General features: G+C 38.5%; 2 protein-coding genes across 2 annotated transcripts; one reads left to right on the top strand and one right to left on the bottom strand.

The window, feature by feature from the left end:
* The first annotated feature begins 1,730 nt into the window (after positions 1 to 1,730).
* On the top strand, positions 1,731 to 9,375 carry LOC120736197 (vascular cell adhesion protein 1-like). The gene is made up of 8 exons (XM_040036178.1): positions 1,731 to 2,028; positions 2,309 to 2,390; positions 2,520 to 2,903; positions 3,899 to 4,204; positions 4,291 to 4,545; positions 5,435 to 5,519; positions 6,099 to 6,138; positions 6,299 to 9,375. The coding sequence occupies exons 2-8, from the start codon at positions 2,348 to 2,350 to the stop codon at positions 6,374 to 6,376; spliced, it is 1,191 nt and encodes a 396-aa protein (XP_039892112.1). The 5' UTR covers positions 1,731 to 2,028; positions 2,309 to 2,347; the 3' UTR covers positions 6,377 to 9,375.
* Positions 9,376 to 16,987: 7,612 nt separating this feature from the next.
* On the bottom strand, positions 16,988 to 23,219 carry LOC120736232 (sialoadhesin-like). Its single transcript, XM_040036223.1, has 7 exons — positions 23,148 to 23,219; positions 21,988 to 22,356; positions 21,447 to 21,752; positions 21,111 to 21,371; positions 17,975 to 18,247; positions 17,546 to 17,627; positions 16,988 to 17,449 (listed from the first exon to the last, which is right to left on the bottom strand). Exons 1-7 carry the CDS (start codon positions 23,188 to 23,190, stop codon positions 17,413 to 17,415), a joined length of 1,371 nt encoding a protein of 456 aa, XP_039892157.1. The 5' UTR covers positions 23,191 to 23,219; the 3' UTR covers positions 16,988 to 17,412.
* Positions 23,220 to 24,963: the final 1,744 nt, after the last annotated feature.

The raw sequence follows: 24,963 nt of genomic DNA, 5'->3' as shown, positions 1-24,963 counted from the left end.
TGTCAGAACCATACTGAATTTCACCAGAGAAACACACACACACATATATGAAGAGAGAGAGAGAGAGTATGCATAGTATGCAAACAGCTACTAAACTCTGTTGTGGTCAGTGCAATCCTCTATGCTGTTGCATGCTGGGGCAGCAGGTTGAGGGTCACAGATGACAACAGACTAAATATACTGATCCACAAGGCCAGTAATGTTGTGGGGATGGAGCTGGACTCCGTTAGGGTGGTGTCTGAGAGGCAGATGTTGTCCAAGATAAAGACAATGTTGGATAACACCTCCCACCCACTCCATGACATGCTGGCTAGTCACAGGAACACGTTCAGTGAGAGACTGAGATTACCGAAAAGCACCACTGACCGACACAGGAAATCATTCCTGCTCGTGACCATCTCCCTGCACACCTCCTCCATCTAACACACTGTAAACACTGCTATAGTTACAGCCATTTTACACACGCTCTTCTCTACTCTGGAATATTCTTGTCAACTTTCTTGATATTTATTTATAATCCCCTCTGTTTATCATTGATATTTATAATTTAGTGGTCTGTGTGTATTAGTGCTATTTCTTAAATGTGTAAAATCTGTAACATAATGTATTGTTTGGAGTTTAGTCTGTTACTGTTACTATTTTTACCATTTCTTCTTGGAGCAACTGTAACCCACATAATTTCCTTAGGGATTAATGAAGTATTCTGATTCTGATTGTTTCAGGATGACCTGCCATTATCCAATGACACATCTGCTTACCTGCATCTTTTGCTCGTTTCTCCTCCTCTTCTTTTCTCTTTTTTCTAAACTGAGGACCTGATGGCTTTGAACTTTTCTTGTCCATCTTCCATTGGTTTTCATTTTGCACTCCAGTATGAACACCCATCCCCCAACTCAGGGATCACCACAACATAACCTAATAGACCTACACCTTAGTTCACAGATTTGCTTTGTCTAAGGTTTATTTCTGGGATTTCAAATCAAGAATACATAATGGGCTTGGATTTACAACATTATGAATGAAATTTGCTCTATTTGCAAGCAGCAGGTCTCTCCTCCCCTGTCGACAGGTTGTGTGTGAGACTATAAATCATCAAACTGTAAATTATAAATTTTAAATTGTTATTGATCCCTTCACTCCTAGTCCTAAAGTGTATATTTATTTTCTTACTCTTCTTATATTTGTTGTTCGTTTACTTGCACTGCTGTAACTGGAGCCTCGTCGTCTCGTCTCTCTACATACTGGACTGTATAGCGGAGATGACAATGAAGTTTACGTTGACTTCAGCACAGCAGCAAGCAGGCGCACTTTTCGCATACAGAATTTCGAAAAAAAACATCGGTGCAAATTACAAGTCTGTATCATGATGTCTGATGTTTGTTGGTTTGTTTTTTATTTTATTTTATTTTGCGAGTTGGTTATTAGATGCTGCTCCAGCCAGCCAGAGAATCCCCTGCCGCCCCGCACTCTGCTCCCTGAGCCGCAAGCAGCAGGCGCACCTCGCAAACGGAGGGCGCCCTTACTCCCAGCAAATGGGCGATAGAAAACCGATGCCATTCCCAATATGCGCTGGCTGATGTCGGGGCAGCATGAGTACGAGCAATTTTTTATATATTGTTTTGCCAATGCCCCTGATGCCGCCCCCACCACGATGCCGCCCCGGGCAACTGCCCGTGTCGCCCGTATCAAAAACCGCTACTGCTCCTGACGATAAGTGACGTTCATATTGGGATTTTTAAAAATATATTTTAACTAAGGTTAAGTTTGCAGGCTCTGAAGGAGTGACGTTAAAAAATCTTTTAGGTTGTGAATGTGAGTTCAGAGTGGACGTTAAAAATAGATTGACATGTCATATCCCTTGTTTCAGCTTTTAAGCAGGAAGGACACAGTTGATTGTATCGTGTGGTTTAGTCAGTGGGTATGTTAGTGCTTGCTTCTTTCTCAAATGATGACCACTAGTTTACAGGGTTTATTGTAATTTTGCTTCATTTCACTCTAAAACTGTGAGACTAAACGGGGACTTGTTTGGTAAGGAAACATTTTATGCTTTTATTTAACGAAACTGAAGTTTTTATTTTGTGATTGTTCTTTTAGTGCACTGACAGACACATTTATGTCATTTTCTTTCCTGGTGATTTAGTTTCACTCATTTCATATGTCAGATGTTGTTAATAATGGTTCCTTATGACGACAGCTCGTATTGCACAGAGGAAGTTTGGATTAAGAATTTGTTTTAAAGAAATATGAATAATCTCTTCAAAATCCATAATTCAAGTGATTAAATGTCTGATTTGTGTTTTTAATTCAGGGTTTCAACAACAGCATCAACAAGTTCCTGTGTGTGAACATGGTGACAGTCAGCATGTTGCTGATTGTCCTCTTTGTTCCAGGTGAGCTGTTAGTTCACTCATTCACAGACATGGAGTCATTTTACAATCTGAACTTTATTGACAAACAAAATCTGAAAGGCCAGTGAAGATAGAGTCAACAATTTATTAATCATGACACTGTATTTACAGGTGTTTTGACTGATTGTCCTGATGAAGCAGACCTCTCCATAACTGCACCAAAGAAGCTGGAAGCACTGAGTGGATCTTGTTTGCAAATCCCATGTAGCTTCAGACCCAAAGACGAACAGACATTTATCAGCACAAGTGAAACTTTTGGAGTGTGGATTAAAAACAATTCTGATATTAACAAAAACAAAAACAATGTGATCTTCAACAGTAGTGGAGCAGTTAGCACCTATCCAATGAGTATTACTGGGAACCTGAGTCAGAGAGACTGCACCACTCTGTTTTCTAATTTAACCACCACATACACAGACACATACTTCTTCAGAGTAGAGAGAGAAACATTCAAGGCGACAGCTCATTGTGATCCTCTTCAAATAACAGTCAGAGGTGAGTTATTTTTAAAATAAATGAATGTTTAATAACAAAATGACAATAAAACACATTCAAATAGATTTCTGTATTCTGAAATATAATTTTTTCAGCCTAAAAGTTTCAATACAGTCACAGTGATTTTCCTGATTTACATTTTATTTCTTAACTGTACAGGATTCTTTCTGAAGCAGTCAATATGTATCAATATACTGTTTTTATTGTGTCATAACATTTTGAAAACAGTTTCAGTGTGTGACAGGTCTGTACAGAACACAGTATCGTTTAAAGCCAGTTCTAATCTCCGTCTCACTTCATGTAAAATAATTTCAACTAGACGAAGCAAGAATTTAACTTCCATTTCTGCATCCAGCTCTACTGATGGCTTTCAGAAGTGTTCCTGAGCTCATGCACTGATTCTTTTGACAGAACTGTGTGTGTTCAGTGCAGTTTGACCTGAGGCCATGAAGATCACAGTCATTCAGTAATGATTTTGGGATTTTTACAACTTCTGCCAATTTGGTTTAAACTGTCCATTCCCTTCACATATATACTACTGACAGGCTTCACTCCTTTTATGTCCATGCATGTTAACCCTATGATGCCCTTTGTATCATAACCTCTATCTCATCAACATGATCAATATTTGCCATAATTTCAAAATGGTATGGACAAAACTGTTTTTTTTTAAAAAACGAACATTGTTTTTAACAAACAGTTGCCACGTATCTTATGCAATACAAAAAAATATAATAAATATTTAATAAAAAATATATCATGATATAGCAAACAAAATGTGGATTTTGTTATAAGGGTTTATAAACATCTCATTTCTAAAAAAATCTGAATTTTCTGGCTATTTTTTGATGGGTTGGGTCTTACAGGGTAATAATAACAATTATTTGTAAGATATGAAAAGATGATAAATAAATTGATAACAGAACAAATGATTCTACATTAGAAAGATATACTGTATTTATTTGTATGTATTTTCAAAATCTTTGAAACCACAGATTCTCCTCGGAGGCCCAGTATTACAATCCCAGGTGATCTGAAGGAGAAGGAGTCTGTCACTATAACCTGCTCAGCTCTCACTCCCTGTCCACACTCCCCTCCTCAACTCACCTGGAATCTCCAACAAGACTCTCACAACAAAACAGAGGAAAACACAGATGGAAGCTTTACAACTAAAATCCAGCAGAACATCACTCTGTCAGACACACATGATGGAAAGAAGATCAGCTGCTCTGCCAGATATCCTGTGAACCAAGGAAAAGACACCAAGACAGCAGAGACAGAAGAGACTCTCAGTGTTTCATGTAAGACAATCAGAGTTTGTTGTTGAACTGGATCCTATAGGACAACATGATTTGTGTGATATGTCTTTGTTTGTTTGTTTCTCCAGATGCTCCTAAAGACACCTCAGCATCCATCAGTCCACCAGGTTTGGTGTCAGCAGGCAGCTGGGTGAAGCTGACCTGCTCCAGCAGAGCCAAACCTCCAGTCAGCAGCTTCACCTGGTTCAAGAAGAGCAGAGATGGAGCTGTGAAAGTATCTGAAGGAGAGATTTACAGCTTCAATGTAACAGATGGAGGAGTTTATTACTGTGTGGCCACTAATGATCTGGGTAATCAGACATCAGCAGAGCTTCATCCAACAGGTAAATGCAGACAGCAGCACAAGAATCAATCATTTATTAATATTAATAAACTGTATGCAGAATTGTGATTAACAGGTTTGAATTTATTGAAGAAAGTTTGGTGAGAATAATGGGAACACATCCATATTTACAGAAATGAAAGGACTGTCAACAGGATCCAAGAGCTTTAAGTCATCCTCAGAAAATTCAAGCCCAAATAGAAGAAACAGAAGTGCCCATAATACATTAGTATCAACTGCTTGCTTGTCTTCTTCTGGTCAGATTCATTGCCCTAATGCACAGAATGCTTTATTGTCTATTGAACTGAATGAAGTGACTTAATATCAATTAAGCCACTCAGAGGATGAAGTAGGGAGAACTGCTTTGCTGACTCATTCTTAAATAGACCAGCAAACAATCCAGCTTCCATTCATTTTCCATTGAGCATTTATTCCATATTTCAGTCATCCATCCACTTTGCAGTCAAGCGCAAGCACATGCAAGCTACTTGAGGGCAATCTAAAGAAGGCAAGGCATTTGACATGCACAAACGAACACAGTCGGCAAAAGAAATACAGTCTATTAAATCTATCATTCATTAAAACCTCCCACATGAACCCAAATCCCTGGAATAGACATACAACACCATGCAGACACAACCTTATCACCACAAAGTTTGTGGCCCCAACATTGAATATGATGCTGTTTTAAATAAGACATGAAATTATTGATTGAGATCATTAAGTTAATAGGAAAGCTTTCACTCTCTTAACATTTGATTGAATGTAAATACATTAAACCATTCACAGCAACTTGAACATTTAAGTTACCTTCATATAAGCCTGAACACTCAGTGACAAACATGATATTTATCAAAGTGCATTTGTCACTAACCTTTTTATATCTGCAGGAACACATCAGCCTTTATCATGGTGGGCTGCTGTAGGAGGGATCACTGGGATCATCGTACTCATCTGTATGGTTTTTGTGTTTTGGTAAGACTCTAAGATCAACGTCCAGTCCAGATTTATTCCATCCGTGGAATATCGAATTTTGTCTCACTTTTCTATATCTTGTGATATTGCTTGAAACTGTCAATGGTTTCATTTTGACTGAACTTTTAACTAAAACCAGTGGAAGTGTTGAGGTATATCTTTAAGTTTATAGCTTCAGTATTTCAGTTTTTGTATCACTGGGAAAACAAAGCTACAGATGTGAAGTTTCTTCAGATTGTATCATAAGATGCTAAAATATTCCACAAAATAGAAATATTTTTTCATGCAAATGATGATAGGATGCATTTTATCGTTCCTGTGTGTCTGAAGTTCCCTTTGTGAGTTTCTAAGTTATGTAATTAATTAATTGCACAAGATTCATAAACATATTTTGAAGCGTGTAAACACGTAACCATTTATTTTGCAATGAATGTGTTGCTGTGATGGATTCTGGACTGACCTGTTCAATTAAGCTGGTAGGAAATGTTTCAGGTAGATTGCTCAAGACATCATCATTATTATTATTATTATTATTATTATTATTATTATTTCTGATGATTACATCTCTGTAACTTCTAGGCGACTAAAATCAACACGTCAAGCTTCACATCAGGCACAGGTAGGAAATTGACTCTGATGATTGTAGTTTTTACATGTGCACTCATAAAATGAAGGCTTAGCGTGACTGTGCTCAAAAGCAGATTTTAGATGTTAGTATCACCTTATTGTATCCTCAAGCTCTTCATAGCATTTCAAGTTTGGTGCGTTTTATTTCACAGAGTCTGTGTCTTCAAGAAAATGAGGACGGCCATTATGAAGAGATTTTCTTCTCCAACCAGAGACCTTCTTTAGACTGAATGTAGGACAGCAAGTAGGCAACAGTGTAACAAAGACAGGTAATCGGGGTGCTTCAGTACCTATGTAATTAGCAGGCTGCACATCTGGAAAGGCACCATCACTGCTGATGCATATTACAGCAAGATGAATCACATAATGTATTTATTACACCTGCTTGAACTCATAGTAGAAGAATCTGGGTGATGCACTGGTTTGCCTGCAGTCCAGACCTTTAACCACCTGGAAACATTTGGCACATTTTGGAACCAAAAATATGACAAACTGAACACTGTTGAACCCTATGAGACAAGAAAGGGACAACATTCTTTTCCAAAAAGTTTCACAAATGCTCTCCTCTGTTCCCCCAGTTTTACTGACTGCTGTTAAAAGAACAGGAAATGCTGAATGTGTCTGTTTTTTGGGGGGGAACAATCAAACTCAGTATGACCTTTTTTTCTGTCTCTGTAAATAGTATATTTCCTCTCTTTAACCATTTGATATGTGTTCTATGTTCTGCTGTGAATAAAATATAAACTTATGAGATTTTGTTATGCCCCAGTCTAGGGGTACAGGAACGTAACATAAGAGTTAAAAAAAAGAAGTGACCCCGCCCTGGGCCCCAAAGCCATACAGAGAAAAAACACTTTCTTAGTGAACAGTGGTTTATTGTGCCTAAACTGAAGCGTGACTTCCGGGGTGAACAAAGGGCAAAATAACAAACAAAACCAGCTTAATCAGTCAAGGAGGTGCTACCTGAACCCTACGTGATGAAAAGAACAAACAAAAGACAAATGCTATGCCTAACTACCTAAATGAATAAACAGAAGGAAATAATACAGAAAACAACAAGGCAGCTCACCACTTCGGCTTCAGTGACTATTTACAAGTGAAGGCTAATTTACACACTATATTCAAAGCTCTGTAAGTCACGGGAATCACAAATATCACAGAGTTTGGAGGCCAGGGTCAGGTCTGCTGCTGCTGTTAGTGGCTGCCCCTGGACAACTGCTAGTGAGGGATTTTGAAAGCAACCACATGATCAGGGGACCAATCGGCAGCCGTCAGCTTATCCAATCAGGGACCTGCAGAGACTTAAAGACACAGACAGAACAAGAAACGGCTACCAAGACACATTATGGCCAGGGCCGTAACAGATTTGCAAATCATTTAATTCTGTTTTCAATTTACATCTTACAGCATCCCCACGTTTTTTCTTTAGGACTGGGTTTGTAGAAAATTGCTACATTGTATAAATTGCACCCATGAATTTAGATTATTATATATTGTTTCAAAAAGATCCTGACTTCAGTACCATATTTGTTATAGTTTACTTTTATTTATTATTGCATATCTGTAGATGTTGTCAATAAGACACTGACAAATCCTAGCAAACTGTAGCTGAAGCAAAGGTAGTTTTAGGAACTTAAATGCTCACTTTTATATGAAAACATGATTTACATGAAAAACACTTACCGTGTAAAAGAAAAAAAATGGAACATAGACTGACATGTAACATATAACAACTTATGTAATGTAGAGTTAAATATACGAGTGGCAGAAGGTGCACTCTGATGCAGAATGTCAATCTGGACCTTGTTTAGACTGAGTGCAGGACAGCACGCAGCAGCAGGATGTGATGTTTTAACAGTTCAAAATGTGCAAGGCTAAAAAAAGCCAGTGCAGAAGAAATGAGTGTGGACATGTGTTGCACAAATGTTGTACAGAGAAATGTTGTGTTGTAGTTCATTTCAGGTAACCTGATAAGAATCAGGATGTTTGTGTCCGATCCATATATAGTCAGATAATGGCAGTGAACTAAAAAAACAAAACAAAAAAACCCTCTTTTAAATGAGGCATTAAAGTGATGTCACACTAGCAGTTTACTTCCTGTGAAATATTTTTGTTGTGTGCTTCCTATCTGTGTGTCTTTTTGTTATGGAACATATTACATGTTTTAAATTCTGCTAAAATTAAGATGAAGCACACTTGTTATTTTTAATAACAAGCTTTGCACGTAATTGAAACATAAATTCTCTTTTTGTATTTATTGACCTAAAATGTTGTGTGTTGGGCTGAGAGGCAACAGTAGTGGCAACTTCACAATACTTGTGCATCCAAAGCTTACAGATACAATGTGATACTCGTACTGAGTGATGTGTATTCTTTAAAATGTTATGCACATTTCGAATAGCCAAAGTTAATAAAAAAGTGCTTGGGCTTGAGTAATTGCAGACTTAAGACCTTTCTGACTTCCTCTATCACAGGACAGTATTATTCTTGCATTTTTTTTAATTAGCCCATAATTTCATGTCTATAGCAGCTTTGCAACTAAAACTAATTGACCTAAAGCACCTGTACTACGTATTCTCCCTGCATCTTGTGGTGGTGTAGCTTGTAAATATTGACTGCTGATACAATGTGATATTCATACTTGAAGTTAGTAATTATATTCTGTAACCTTAGGCTTTCAGGTTTTGAATGAGTGAAGTTAGAAAACTTATTCTCAGAGTGACGGAGTCATTTTAGACTTTCAAGAAACAGTATTGACTGACTTCCTCTTTTACAGGATATAAACAGAAAGAACAAAACTGACTTCATTATGCAGTGTGATAGTCAGTGGGTATCTATATTCCTCTCTTGTTGACATGACAAAACTGGTTAGCAAAGTTTGTTGTAACTGTTCTGTTCTTACTGTTTCAAGCACAGCTAAGGAGACAGATAGCCTTTTGACAAGTGTCAGTTGTGTTGTCTGCTATTACGACGTTCCCTTCAAACTGGAAACAGAGTAAAGCTGAAAGAAATCAACAAACATATCCTTTTCAGATACTCATTAACATATTTTGCCATCTAAACAATGGTAACACAATATAAACACAAAGAATGTAAAAGAAGTTTATAAATTTTAACTGTTCTTTAAAATAAACTTTTGGTCATGGTCCCTGTGTCTTTCTGGCTGGCTCACTCCAGGCCACATGTTGTTTTTGTTTTGTTTTCTCTCTCTTCCCACTGTCCTGTCTGCCCAGTTCCTGCCGCTACTCACACACACACACACACACACACACACACACACACACTTATATATTGTACTGTGGAGTTTGTTTCCTTCCCTTCCAACCCCCCTGGAGCCCCCCCCCCCCCCTTTGCCTCCACACCTTGTATATATTCTGGACATTAGTCAAAGGAGCTTGCAAAGAACAGCGTCTGGACTTCTTTAAGTTACTTGAAGACGTTTCACCTCTCATCCGAGAAGCTTCTTCAGTTCTAAGGTCAAATGGTGGGGAGTCCCAGATTTAAACCTAGTGGGAGTATCCCCCCACAGAGGGACAAAAGGACCCCCTGATGATCCTCTAATCGCCTGACCCAAGGTGTGAAAACGGGTGTGGGTCCCAATCAGCCAGGGTTTCGGGTGAGCTCATTGTGAAACCTGGCCCCACCTTATCATGCGAATTCCTGAGGTCAGATGGCCCAGGATGTGAGTGGGCGTTAAGGCGTCTGGGGAGGGAACTCAAAACTGGATTATAGATGGCAGACAGTTGGTGTCGTAAACCACCGCCTCTTTCTTTGCAAGCTCCTTTGACTACGATGACCTGGATGACTGAGAACCTTCACAGACATTCTGGACATTAGTTTTGTAAATAAACTTGTGAACTCTTTCTCCAAAGAGCCCGAGTCTGTGCCTGAATCCATTCACACAATTCACAAATGTACATAAAGTAAAAAACAAAACATAACATACTTACAGCCAGTGCTTTCCATGAAATAACACATAAGGATAGAGTTGGGTTCAAAGAGACTGTTCAATCATGACGGCACATGTGAGAATTACTTTCTGATCCTGGCTCTGCCAAGTCCTGATTGGTTACTGCAACTATGACCTGAAAAAAACAATAGCACCACCTGCTGGTGAGTTTTAATCTCTGGCAGCACACAGCTGGTTAGGTAATATTAAGAAATATTTTATTTCTTAGCTTTGCTGTATGTTCAGTTCTACAAAGATAGAATCTTAACTTAATTTAGAAAGAAAACCAAAAACCCGAGGACAGAGCCAGCTCTTCATGCAGTTTTTTTGTATACCTGATATCCCTATGTTGGTTTTGTCCCTGCATTATAATGTGATTGGTCAGTGGAATATTGATTTAACTGATTAGTTCTGGAAAGTGAGTTAAGAAACACAAATTGTGGCAAAGCATTAAAGTTTTGGTTAGTCTTCAGTAAAAGCATGTTATTTTTATAGTATCATAATGAAGTGGATGAAGGTATTCCTCCAAATCTTCATTATACTTTAAGTTTGGTCTGTTTGATTTAATAGAAGCTTCAATATTTTAGGATTTGGGGGTAAATTTATAGTTTATCATTAACAGTGGAAAGTAACTATATTATTTGGATTGTTGAAGTGATTGTTAGGAAAAACTTCTTCTTTTGCCTGTTACACTGATATACCAAATTTGCCTGCATAAATACGTCATGGCGCATGTGTGGTCATTCACTCAGTTGAGAATTGATGATCGTAAACTGAGTTATGTGTGAAGCTGTTTCAACTCACACAAACTGACACATTTATTCTTAATGACAAAAAATATCCCGTTGAAAATCACTGAAAATGCCATTTTTGATCACACATTTATCTTAATCTCATCTAATATATTCCTTTATATTAAAATTTTATTTTGGTATACTTGCTCTTAATTTTTATATTCGTCCACGAGGAGGAGCGTTTACCATTCAAGCATGCAAATGTTGACACTTTTTACTGTGATGTTGAATAATGGTGTGTGTGTGTGCTCATCCTACTTCTCCCTCCTACAATAGACTGGGGAGCACTGGCTTGACCTGAGATACATGTAGGATGAATTCACATGGACATAGGGAACTTTAATCTGACTGCTTATTACGGCCCCAATTTCATAGGGACCAATGTAGCGTGGGGATAGCCTGTGGAAAAGAGATTTTAGGGGAATGTCCTTGCCAGATAGCCATTCGTGTTGTCCTGCAGTGTACCTGGGAGCTAATGTATGTAATCAGTCTGCATAAAAACACTAATGGTCAACTGCTTTTGGCAGTGCCTCCCAAGTCATTCAAAAGGAGAGAGACCAATGGAGGATGAGGTGAGTGAACTGTGAGCATACTCTACCCAGGGGAGATATCAGGGCCAGGTTGCCAGTGTGACAAAGTGGTCAATGAGGTTATTTGAAAAAGTAAAACATGACAACGCAACCTCGGGGAATTTCACCCCCATGAAATACAGTGTTTTTAAAACCAGAAAACGATTACACACGTTCAAAGATGCACAACAGAGGCAGACTGGCTCTATTATTAATATATCTTCAATTATATTTGTAAAAATAAAAACAAGGAATAAAACAACAAAAGTTGACTGTGGTACAGCCTATTCTGTGATAGTTTGCTAAATTAAATAAAACTATATATTGAACTGGACTTACCAGGAGCTGAGGACCAAACGAAACTCACATGTAAAATCAAGTCTACACCCCAGGTGCTGTACAACAACGGAAGTGTGGAAAACGATTCACCACCGAAGGTCCCACAGCTACTGTTGTGTCCTCAGTTCACTGCAATAAAAACAAAAACAAAACTCATTAAAGGTCACAAAAACCTTAAAGTACACCGAACACCAGCATTGCACACACTGACAAAGGACTATGTATATTTCAAAATTTAATTAAAAAAAGAAACCACATAAACGCACGCACACAAACAGACACACACACACACACAACCAGCACAATCCACGGGCAAAGGATCACTCCAGACAGGCTACGTGGGCACAAGTATGAACAATATTACAAAGTAAAACTGTAGATAAAACAGTTTTACTGTCTTGTCTGGAGAAGACCAGACAAGACAGGAGTTCTTCGAGGATGAGCTCAGTTAGGATTTTTTGTTTAGAAGGTTAGGTAAGTGAATTGTCTTTTGGTTGGTTTTCATTTGACAATGACAGAAAGGATCACAGATTTACCAGAGGAGACAGGTAAGGCAGTGACGAAATCAAAGGCAATATGCAACCACGGCTTGAACCCCAAGCAATCACACTAAAATTTGTCATTTGTGCTAGAGAAGTGTAGTTGGATGATAACAAAGAGAAAGTAGTCAGAACTGAGGGGATTGCACTACTAGAAGGCAAAATTGCACACAAATGAATCCAGGCGATCGATACCTACAACCTACCACTCATCAAAAACCAGGTGGCCAAACGAGGAGACATAAGCCACTGGTATCAAGACAAGAAAGCTCCTTATAATGCATGCAGGGTTTCACCAAGTCCAGCACCCTGAGACTGTACACTAAGTGGAAGGAAGGGGTCTGAGGACTGGTGAGTGTCAGAACCACCATCCAGGATGAAAATACAAACATCCATGAATACATCAGGAAGATGGCCACAGCTGACCTCGTGCTTAGTGAATACCTCAGGCAGCAGAAACCTGAGAAAGAAATGGTGCAAGAAGAGGAACCATCATGAAAGGCACCTGCCTTTCTAAGTATTCATATTTACATATATAGATCTCATTCATAGTTAATCTCTTTTTTACTCTAAAGTTGTATTTTTTTGTCTCCCATATTAAACTTCAGCATGTTTATATAATTCCAGACACCACCCACAAAGCAGCAAAAAGAGACCGCATTAGAAAAACATTTTGAAGATGACGACAGCAAGCCTTTGTCCTTACAGGAGCAGCAGCAGCAGCCCCTCATCTGTAGCACATAGAATGGATCAAGAATCCAACTGTATAGAAGGCTTCTTCCTATTCCAACCAAGGACAGCACCACCCTCGGGTAGAGGATGAAGAAGGCCACATATTAATAATAATATTAATGCAGTGAGGTGTATAAACAGAAAGTGAAAGAGAAAGGTCACTGAAGTAGAAATACTCAATGCATCATGGGAATGCCACAGCAGCCTACACCTATTGTATCAAAGTTAGAGGAGGATTCAGGGTCACCTGATCCAGCCCTAACTATATGCTTTAGCACAAAGAGAAGTTTTAAGCCTAATATTAAAAGTAGAGATAATGTCTGTCTCCTGAATCCAAACTGGGAGCTGGTTCCACAAAAGAGGGGGCTGAAAGCTGAAGGACAAATAAAATGGGATGTCATCTGGATACCAGTTAAAATGTATCAAGTTTCAAGTTTTATTGTCATATACAAATAAACAGTGTAGCCACATTCACCCGTAATGAAATTCTTTGGTTCGTGCTCCTCAGCTTTACGTGAACATATAGAAGTGTGCAGTTATAGAAAAAAATCCGGATCGGCTACATCTTCCTCATGCAGCGCTGTCTGTCTGCTGATCCTGCATCGCTGGCAATTCAGACCTGGTGATGCGCTGTGCTGATCTCACCACTCTTTGCAGAGCTTTGCAGTGCGGAGCGTTACAGCTGGACACCTGGTGGTGATGCAGCCAGTCAGAATACATGGTGGATCAGTAGAAGTTTTTAAGTATTCTGGAGTTCATGCCGAATCTTCTGAGGCGCCGCAGGAAGAAGAACTGCTGTCTTGCTGCTTTTGTGATAACACCAACATGGTGTGACCAACTCAGATTCTCACTGTTGTTGATACCTAGGAATCTAAAGCAGACTCTCTCCACCTCTGCTCTTTCGATGTGGATGGAGGTGTGGCCTCCTCTCTGAAGTCTCCTGTAATCCTCGATGCGCTCCATGGTTTTGTTGTCGCAGCACCACGGTATCAGGGCTGTAGCAGAATTCCATCTTTTCTTTGTTTTCTTTCTTTTCACCTGTCCCCTGCATTGCTTTCCTGAGCGCATACTGGGATGTTTTGTATTCACCTGGGTCTCTGGGTTTAAAGGCGGCAGTTCACGCTCTGAGTGCTGCACGGACCTCTCCTTTAACCCACGGCTTCTGGTTGGGGTAAGTTCGTACATTTGCCTGTGGTATGACGTCATTGATGCATTTTCATTTGTAAATAAAGTCTGTTACATACTCAGCATAATTGTTGATGTTGTTGTTCGCGGCAGTCCGGAAGACTTCCCAGTCTGTGATGCTAAAGCAGTGACGTGGGGCACTGTCTGATTGGTCGGTCCAGTGTTGAACCGAACGCGACATGGCTGCTCACTTTTCAGCTTGCAGCAGAACCGAGGAGTGATCTGATTTGCCGAAGGTCAAACATGGTCCAAAATGTTCCCACTATGCGTTCTGATGATACTGCCTAAAGGAAGCATGTATAATGTAAACAGAATTGGTCCTAACACAGAACTCTCTGTGGACGTGATATTGATAATGGAATCGGAGTGTGCAGAGATGCCCCTGACACAATCCAGCACATAACAGCAGGGTACAAGATGCGACAGAGGCATCAGGATCACACTGGAAGATGGGCAGGAAGGGAGTAAGTCGGAGACCAGTGGCCACCAACTTGCAGTCTCCTATCTTTTTTAGATTGCACCTTCTGCATAAGATATAGTCCTCCAATGTGCACCATTTGGCAAAAGGAAACAAATTGGAAAACAAAGTGGTGCCAAAAAACAAAACCCCACATGCACCACCACCCAACCTCCAGCATTAGTCTTTTTCAGTGGCTAGCACAACTGTCGCCACTAGGTGGTGTAGGCTACTTGGATGGTAATCACTATGTTGTTGTCTCCCCTCTCAGGACTTTGACTGGACCCATTCATCTACTTCCTAATATAGAATCATGATTAACAAACTGCTGTTGTAGTCCTCCATTTCTTAAGCATTTCAATTTAGAAACAGGAAATGAAAACTTGACTCTGACCTCAAATCCTTTAGATTTATTTCTAAAAGAAGTTGTAAGATGTAAGATGATTGTAAGATGATCCCATGTCTTGGAATAACTACCCAGAGAGCTCACCTGAAAAAAAGCCACAGTTATATTTATGATTATTAACATCGGTGAGTTCAAAACAGTTGAAATATAAAAACTATAATAACTATAAGTATTTGTGAGTAAAACTAAAACTGTAAAAATCAAAATCTTAAGATCAGGAAATAAGATCCCCACATGTCAGTGAAGTAAAAGAAAAACAATTAAATAAAAGTTTGAGTGAAATGAAACCAGCTTTTGAACAGCTAAGATAAATCATGCAAACTAGTTTTTATCTTGTCAGAAAGAACATATAGACATGCACTGACTATCACACTGCATAATGCAGTCAGTTTTGTTCTTTCTCCTTTTATCCTGCAAAAGAGGAAGTCAGTCATTACTGTTTAAAATTATTTGCCACCCTCAATGTTCTAACTTGACTCAATCAAAAGCCTCAAAAGCTCAACCTTACAGAACATACATAACAATACGAACTACAGTGTGCTAGGACTTGTTAGTATGTTATTGACTTCTGTCCCAGCTACTGTGCTGACGTTAAGATGCTGTTCTGCTTGTAAAATGTAGCAACTTTCTACAAACCCAGTTCAGAAAAAGTTGACACTGTGTGAAATTGAAATTAAAAATACTGACGGCCGCCAGTGCTTCACTTCATTCTCATAATAGATACACATAGGGTATCAAAAACCCCACATCACCTTGTTCTCGATTTATTACACTCACAAGATTTTTAGAAAACGTGACATTTCTTTACTTTACCTTGGTCACCAGGATTCGTGCTCATCTGAGATTTTTAGCAGATGCACCTATGGTACGAATTTGAAACCCTGTCAGCCTTTTATGGCTCAGGGGTAAAAACAGAATCCAAAGATTTGAAGTCTCAAACGTTTCCAAATATGCAGGGCTTTGGACTAAATAATGAAAACAAGCCAGATGCAGCATCTGTGTTTTCCAAAAGAATTTTTCTGACTTCCACTTTTCCGCAGTCCATTTTAAATAAACTTTTGTTAGGACTAAAACGATTAAATAAAGCTGTTTTTATGATTTTATATAAACATTGCATGTGCTCATTAAAGTGTTGGCACTCTGTGTTTTTGAGAGTCGGATGCTTCATTCAACACAACAAGGTTGTCTTCATGAGTTTTATTTGCCTTTGCAAAGAAGTCAAATGACAGTACAGAGAACATGACGGCACTTTATGTTTTTACAAAGAGCTACAGTAATACTAGAATATATACAGAATCAAAGTATCTACCTGCCAAAGATTACATGATGACAGAAAGAGACAATATGAAGCCTTTCATTCAGTAAAGTCAGCTTGACACATAAGCAGAAGAATCTTATAATACATCTTATGGAGAAATGATGAACATAGACTCTCTTGCATATTTATATCAGGGAGTTCTTTTCTCAAGGTGCATAACATAGGAAGGAGAATATTTAAATCAAGTACACAAACGATTCAAACATTTTTATGGTTTACAATTTTCTGCTAATTGTTACGACATAGCTATGCTGTAAATTTCCCACTGAAGCAAAAATCCCCAGTTAATATTTAAACTTGCGCTAAGTTACGTGGCTCTTGGCAAACTGGACATTTCATATTGAAATGCATTGACGGTGCTTGTGAAACTAACCACACCTATCCTATCAGCACCATTTGGAGATCACGCCCACACAATATTTTGGTCAGATATAATGCAGAAACTACAGTATTATACCGTTAACACAACTTCGGCTCTTTGCAAGTACCTGCACAGACAGTATGCTAACACGAAGTTAGCCAAGAATCCAGAGTCATGTTAAAGCTGAGTAAATGCTGAACCTTGCCCAGCACCGTGATAAAGGGGGGTGGGGCGTGGGGTGGGGGACGTCCTTTTCAGTGAAGCTACCCACTTTTTGAACATTTGAACCTGCGTGTACTTAAGCAATATACTGCATTACCTTTAAGAAAAGTTCTGTGTAATGTGTGTAATAACTTTTCTACTTTTTTTGAGTATTGATCCCAACACTGATCACAACAAATAAATCAATTCCCATCCTTAGGGAAGGCAGCAGTGGTTTGAGGAGAGATAATTCTGTAATAACATCCCTATAGTCAAAGTAAAATGGTCATACACAGCTGTTGAACATCAAACTATAAACAAATATGTTACATTTTAATGGTTTAGCAGGTAGCATTTATCATCCTGCAGTCACTTTAGTTGATGTGTTGTGGTGTTACTCTGCTCATCTGACAGCTCTATGTCTGTTTGTTGGAGCATCTTGATTTGAACCAGCTGAAGGATAAAAACAAATGAGAAACAATTAATCCTTTTTGTTTTATTAGAGACGAGTCGTTTCAAATGAGTTTGTCATAGAAACATTTGTCTCACCACTCAAAGATGCTCAGTGTGGTCAAAAGCATTATGATTCCCACAGTCTTCATTATAGTGTAGACACCAACCAGGTTTCCAGCTGTAATGAAAAAAAGAGTGATGTAAAATAGCGGCAGAATAAATGTTAAAGAGTAACTGAGGTCTGTTAAAGTGAAAACTTTAATTTATGAAACAAACAGTGCAAACAACTGCTGAAGAAGCATTGTTTTGTTTTTAAAATTTCACGGCTGAAAAACAACATGTTGAAAGATGAAGCACAATCTATAAACAAAAAACCATACCGACGCTCACATAAGGCACACTTCTTTTTGTCTCTTGTATAGGTATAACACAAAAAAGTTTGAAAGAAGGAAAAAAAATGATATTAACACTTTGAAATTGGATTCGTTAAAGAAAAATAAAATAAAAATCTGTGACTGACTTTACCTTCACAGTAAGTAAGAGTTGAGAGAGCAATGTCTGCTGATGTCTGATTACCCAGATCATTAGTAGCCATACAGTAATAAACTCCTCCATCTGTTACATTGAAGCTGTAAATCTCTCCTTCAGATACTTTCACAGCTCCATCTCTGCTCTTCTTGAACCAGGTGAAGCTGCTGACTGGAGGTTTGGCTCTGCTGGAGCAGGTCAGGTTCACCCAGCTGCCTGCTGACACCAAACCTGATGGACTGATGGATGCTGAGGTGTTTTTGGAAGCATCTGGAGAAAAAGAAATATCCATAGATCAAACTCTGACTGACACACAAAGATGATCAGTGTGCTCACAAGAATTGTGATTCCCACAGTCTTCACTACAGTGTAGACACCAACCAGTTCTGTAATGCAAGAAGATTTCAGAGAAAAGAAATCTGCATGAAATGACAGAATAAATGTTTAACAGTAAATTGTCTGCTGACTGTGTGGAGAGAGGAGGAGACACGCAAAAATGAAAACGTGATTGGCTGATTAAAGAACCAAAAACCAAAGGCAAAGCCAATTCAATGATAAACAAAAACCTAAACTGGGAAAACTAGAAAGAAAACATTAAATATCTTAAACATGAAAACTTGGCATGGATACATTAATAACTAGAAACATGACAACAACATAACAGATGACCAGACAAGGAATGAATGACAGCAGACCACATGAATACACACAAGGGTGATGAGGGAAAAGAGAACACATGGGGAACACAGCTGGGATGAATGAACATAATGACAAGACAGGAGGAAGTAAACTGAACACACAGAACATGGGATGTAAGCCCGTCAAAGTAAAACAGGAAACACGCAGACTAAGACAAACAGGCTTAACATGACGAACCAACGAGGAAAACGTATACTATAAACCCAGACGTAGGGAAATGGAAACTGGAGATGAGACATGGACATAACTAAGCAACAAACAGGACTTGATGGCTAGGGAGAATTTCAATTCAATTCAATTCAATTTTATTTATATAGCGCCAAATCACAACAAAAGTCGCCTCAAGACGCTTCATAGATACAGAGAAAAACCCAACAATCATATGACCCCCTATGAGCAAGCACTTTGGCGACAGTGGGAAGGAAAAACTCCCTTTTAACAGGAAGAAACCTCCGGCAGAACCAGGCTCAGGGAGGGGCGGCCATCTGCTGCGACCGGTTGGGGTGAGAGAAGGAAGACAGGATAAAGACATGCTGTGGAAGAGAGACAGAGATTAATAACAGATATGATTCAATGCAGAGAGGTCTATTAATACATAGTGAGTGAGAAAGGTGACTGGAAAGGAAAAACTCAATGCATCATGGGAATCCCCCGGCAGCCTACGTCTATTGCAGCATAACTAAGGGAGGATTCAGGGTCACCTGGTCCAGCCCTAACTATATGCTTTAGCAAAAAGGAACGTTTTAAGCCTAATCTTAAAAGTAGAGATAGTGTCTGTCTCCCGAATCCAAACTGGAAGCTGGTTCCACAGAAGAGGAGCCTGAAAACTGAAGGCTCTCCCGCCCATTCTACTTTTAAATACTCTAGGAACAACAAGTAGGCCTGCAGAGCGAGAGCGAAGCGCTCTAATAGGGTGATATGGTACTACAAGGTTATTAAGATAAGATGGGGCCTGATTATTTAAGACCTTGCATGTGAGGAGCAGCATTTTGAATTCAATTCTGGATTTAACAGGAAGCCAATGAAGGGAAGCCAAAACAGGAGAAATATGCTCTCTCTTTCTAGTCCCTGTCAGGACTCTTGCTGCAGCATTTTGGATTAGTTGAAGGCTTTTCAGCGAGTTTTTTGGACATCCTGATAATAATGAATTACAGTAGTTCAGCCTGGAAGTAATAAATGCATGAACTAGTTTTTCAGCGTCACTCTGAGACAGGATATTTCTAATTTTAGAGATGTTGCGCAAATGGAAGAAAGCAGTCTTACATATTTGTTTAATATGTGCATTGAAGGACATGTCCTGGTCAAAAATGACTCCAAGGTTCCTCACCACGTTACTGGAGGCCAAGGTAATGCCATCCAGAGTAAGAATCTGGTTAGATACCATATTTCTAAGATTTTCAGGGCCGAGAACAATAACCTCAGTTTTATCTGAATTAAGAAGCAGAAAGTTAGCGGCCATCCAGGTCTTTATGTCTTTAAGACATTCCTGCAGTTTAACTAATTGGTGTGTGTTATCTGGCTTCATGGACAGATAGAGCTGGGTGTCATCAGCATAGCAGTGAAAATGTATGCTATGTCTTCTAATGATACTGCCTAAGGGAAGCAGGTATAATGTAAACAGAATTGGTCCTAGCACTGAACCCTGTGGAACTCCATAATTAACCTCAGTGTGTGAAGAGGACTCTCCATTTACATGCACAAACTGGAGTCTATTAGATAGATATGATACAAACCACTGCAGTGCAGTACCTGTAATACCTACAGCATGTTCTAATCGCTCTAATAGGATATTATGGTCGACAGTATCGAATGCTGCACTAAGGTCTAGCAGGACAAGCACAGAGATGAGTCCACTGTCAGAGGCCATAAGAAGATCATTTGTAACCTTCACTAAAGCTGTTTCTGTGCTGTGCTGAGCTCTGAAACCTGACTGAAACTCTTCAAATAAACCATTCCTCTGCAGATGATCTGTTAGCTGTTAGAGAACACATGACAGATGGAAATGAACACAAGGGGAAACATGTAAACAGAGGGAAGAGAGAGAGGAAGAGACGGGGACACGAAGGAAAACAAGGACATCACTGAGACACATAAAGGACAAAAGGGACTTAAACACGGGGGACATGACAAACTTGCACACTGAAGAAATGATACTAACCAACATAGTGGGAGAGACACTGACATGGGAGGAAACAGGGAAACTGAAACTGAAACTAAATTGTAAATTATACAAAATGGAACATAATAATACAAAAAGGGCAGGCAACTCAAATTGTTTTTAATGTTTAAAGGCTGAACAACCACACAGTGATGGATGAAGCTGATTTTTATAAAGTGAAATTCACTCTCTTATCAATTGTGAAGTATATCACAAAGAAAACTTGAAAAAATGAAAATGCATTTTTTTTTGACAATAACTGGTGAGTAACTTTACCTCCAACAGTCACATGAATCTCTGTTGATGTCTGATTACCCAGATCATTAGTGGCCACACAGTAATAAACTCCTCCATCTGTTACATTGAAGCTGTAAATCTCTCCTTCAGATACTTTCACAGCTCCATCTCTGCTCTTCTTGAACCAGGTGAAGCTGCTGACTGGAGGTTTGGCTCTGCTGGAGCAGGTCAGCTTCACCCAGCTGCCTGCTGACACCAAAGCTGATGGACTGATGGATGCTGAGGTGTCTTTAGGAGCATCTGGAGAAAAAAAAATGAAGTCCCACGAATCATGATATGTTGACAGGATCCAACAACAAACTCTGATTGTCTTACATGAAACACTGAGAGTCTCTTCTGTCTCTGCTGTCTTGGTGTCTTTTCCTTGGTTCACAGGATATCTGGCAGAGCAGCTGATCTTCTTTCCATCATGTGTGTCTGACAGAGTGATGGTCTGCTGGATTTTAGTTGTAGAGCTTCCATCTGTGTTTTCCTCTATTTTGTTGTGAGAGTCTTGTTGGAGATTCCAGGTGAGTTGAGGAGGGGAGTGTGGACAGGGAGTGAGAGCTGAGCAGGTTATAGTGACAGACTCCTTCTCCTTCAGATCACCTGGGATTGTAATATTGGGCCTCCAAGGAGAATCTGTGGTTTCACAACACAAACGTCAATACTACAGAGCACACTTCAGCTTTTAAAATCTTTAAAACTTGTCCTGTGAAATTTTATTCTTAAATTCAGACGTTTAGAAATGTCATCAAGTCCTCAGAATAATAACAGTGCATAGACTGAAATAAGAAATTCTAAACATCCTCTTAGTGTCAGGCTGTTAGGACAATTTTTCATGGTATAAAATTAAAACTTTTTTTTTTTTTTTTACCTCTGACTGTTATTTGAAGTGGGTTACAGTCTGCTGTCGCCTTGAATCTTTCACTCTCTACTCTGAAGAAGTATGTGTCTGTGTATGTGGTGGTTAAATTAGAAAACAGAGTGGTGCAGTCTCTCTGACTCAGGTTCCCAGTAATACTCCTTGGATAACCTGCACCATTACTGTTGTAGATGACGTTGGTTGGATTTCTGGCATCAATTTTAATCCACACTCCAAAGGTTTTTCCTGTGCTGATAAATGTCTGTGCTTCTTTGGGTTTGAAGCTACATGGGATTTGCAAACAAGATCCACTCAGTGCTTCCATCGTCTTTGGTGCAGTTATGGAGAGTGCTGTTTTATCAGAACAACCAGCCAAAGCACCTATAAATAAAATTTAATGATTAACCTGTTCAGACATTAATATTATGCAATTAATTACATTATTTTTCATTCTCACATTTCTGAGCAAATTTTTCTCTTTTTTAATTTTTTTAAATTTAGAATTTAAAAAAATCAAAAATATAATTTTTTTAATAGAGAAAATAAAACACAACATCTATATAAAACAATTCAAAAATATGAGATACATAATTTCAGAGGTTCTTACGAATTCAGGATGCCTTGGCTAAATGTAATGTTTCCATTTGTCACAAATCTCAACAAATGTATCAACCTGTTAGAAAAAATAATTTTTTCCATTTTGAACAACCTCATGCCAGTCATTTAGTGATGGGATTTTTTCACTTAGCCATCTCTTAGTGACAGTCTTACGGGCAGCCAAGCTTAAAGTGCCATATAACAGCTTGGTCACTTTATCCACGTTTACTGAGTATAAACATCCAAACAAGAGTTCATTCCAGTTAATGGGAACTTGCATACTAAAAATAATCTGTAACTAAGAGTGTATCGAAACCCAAAAATTGTTTTTCAGTGGGCAGGACCAAAACAAATGAAGGCGCTTTCTGAGCAAATTATTCTCTTTTTTAAAATTAGTGAGATAACAACAAACCTTTTTATTCCTCTGTCGTTAACATTTTGTACATAAAACATTTTAATCTAAAGTCAGGATATAGAGAGTTTGAAAAAGTAATGCTATGTTTGCTTGGTATCTAAATAATGTTCACTTTGTAAAATAACTTCAGTGTTTTTGAATGACTGAACAAACAGCTCACCTGAAACAAACAGGACAGTCAGTAGCATGCCAACCGTCATCATGTTCACAGAGCTCTATTGCCTGAATATCTAACGAGAAAAAAAATGAAACACCGTTAATGATTATTATCTATGGTGCTGTAACATTATACTTATTTTGTATTTTAAGATTCACGGTAAACTTTTATCTGCACATTTTCTTCTGTTATAAACATTTAAAATATAAAGTTGTAGTGACACAAAGCTGTTTATTTAAAACTGGAACATCAGTAAAAAAAAAACGTTATATATTCACTTGTCAGCACATCAAAAAAAGGAAAAAAAGTTATAGCACAGAAAATTATTGAATAAAATCAATAAAATGTTACCAAAGAAGCCCAAGTGTATTCCTATCATTTTACAGTTTTTGCAAAATTACAGTGAACCGTGCCGCACAGCCAATGTTGAAGAAAAGGAAGTACAGAAAGATGCTGTTTAAGAAAGTGCATTAAAATCAGTTTGTCACAAAGCTGCTAGGTGTCACATGATGCCCTAAAAACTGTTTAGAAATATTATTTCTAAACAGTTCTAAACATATTATTTATTTTATGCATCAGTTCATTGATTACAATAGAAAGTTACTCAAATTACTTTTACAGTGTGTAAACCAGGGTGGTCAAAATGTTGAAATATAATCAGAATAAGTGCATCCTTAAGTAAAAACAACTGACTGCTCTTTTGTATCCGAGTGTTTACTCTTGGGATGCTCGTAATTTGATTCACAATTTTAAACAGTACATATAATTGTTTATATATTTTTATGGTCAAACAATTCAGTAAACTACAGAACACATACATTCATACAATCTGCTTAAAACAGGCTGTGAACAGAAAAAAAAAACAAGCTGTGAAACAGTGGCACACCGAGCTGATTTGAAGCTAAAACTCCAAACATAAACTGTTTTTATTCTTTCAGCTCTGTGCTGTTTAAGGGTTTGAGAGTAGAGTATAAATATCCAAGCAAAATTCAAACATAGGCTTAGTCTATGTTCCAATTTCCTCAACAAGTATAGTGTTACGGTTCGGCGTTGGTAGTGTATTGTTTTAGGCGTTTTGGTTTGGCGTGACTGTTATGTGTTTCCTGTTTTACTTTGAAAGTCTGTGTTATCTTAGTGTGTTCAGTTTATGTTTCCTTGTCTCGTCAGGTCTAATTTGCCCCAGCTGTGTTTCCCTCCTGTGATCCATTCCCTAATTGCTCCTTCTATGTATTTAAGCCCTGTGTTTCTGTATGTCATGGTCGCGATCTTCCCCCCCGTTGTAAATAGTTTGGCGCCTTGTGTTGTGATGTAAATAAATATCATATTTTGCTTTAAAGAAAATAGTGGTCCATACTTTCGTTTTGGGATTATTTTTGTGGAAGCCCGTATTAGTTTTTTTTTTATGAGTTCGCCCTCCTTAAGAGCAGTGAGCTTGGGGGCCCTTTCTTTTCTTTATTTTATTTTTTCCTGGGTTGCACGCCGGTTGCCTAGGCCGGGGTGTAACAATAGTCCTGTTTTAGGATCATATTTTAATGCTTATAGAACAATAAAAATGTAAAATTGTTCATTGCCAATTGAAAGAAAAAAACCCTCAAAGAATAAAGCTATGTCTTAGAATTTATTACTGATGGTCAATAGAAAAACACACAGAATTTATACACAACTGAAAGAATTTTACCCCATTTTACACCCTCTTAATTCCCCCACAGACACCTGAGGAATCTTCTAGAAATGTGTTTTCAGTATTGTGATATACGCCACTAAGAAGTGAACGATATTGCAGTACAAGAAAACCCAGGTTTTACCCTGAAGTTACCTG

Source organism: Simochromis diagramma, unplaced genomic scaffold (genome assembly GCF_900408965.1).
Source record: "Simochromis diagramma unplaced genomic scaffold, fSimDia1.1 OVJJ01000271.1, whole genome shotgun sequence".
NCBI classification, from domain to species: Eukaryota; Metazoa; Chordata; class Actinopteri; order Cichliformes; family Cichlidae; genus Simochromis; species Simochromis diagramma.
Note: the sequence above shows the minus strand (reverse complement) of the source record. Positions and strands in the feature narration are given on the sequence as shown.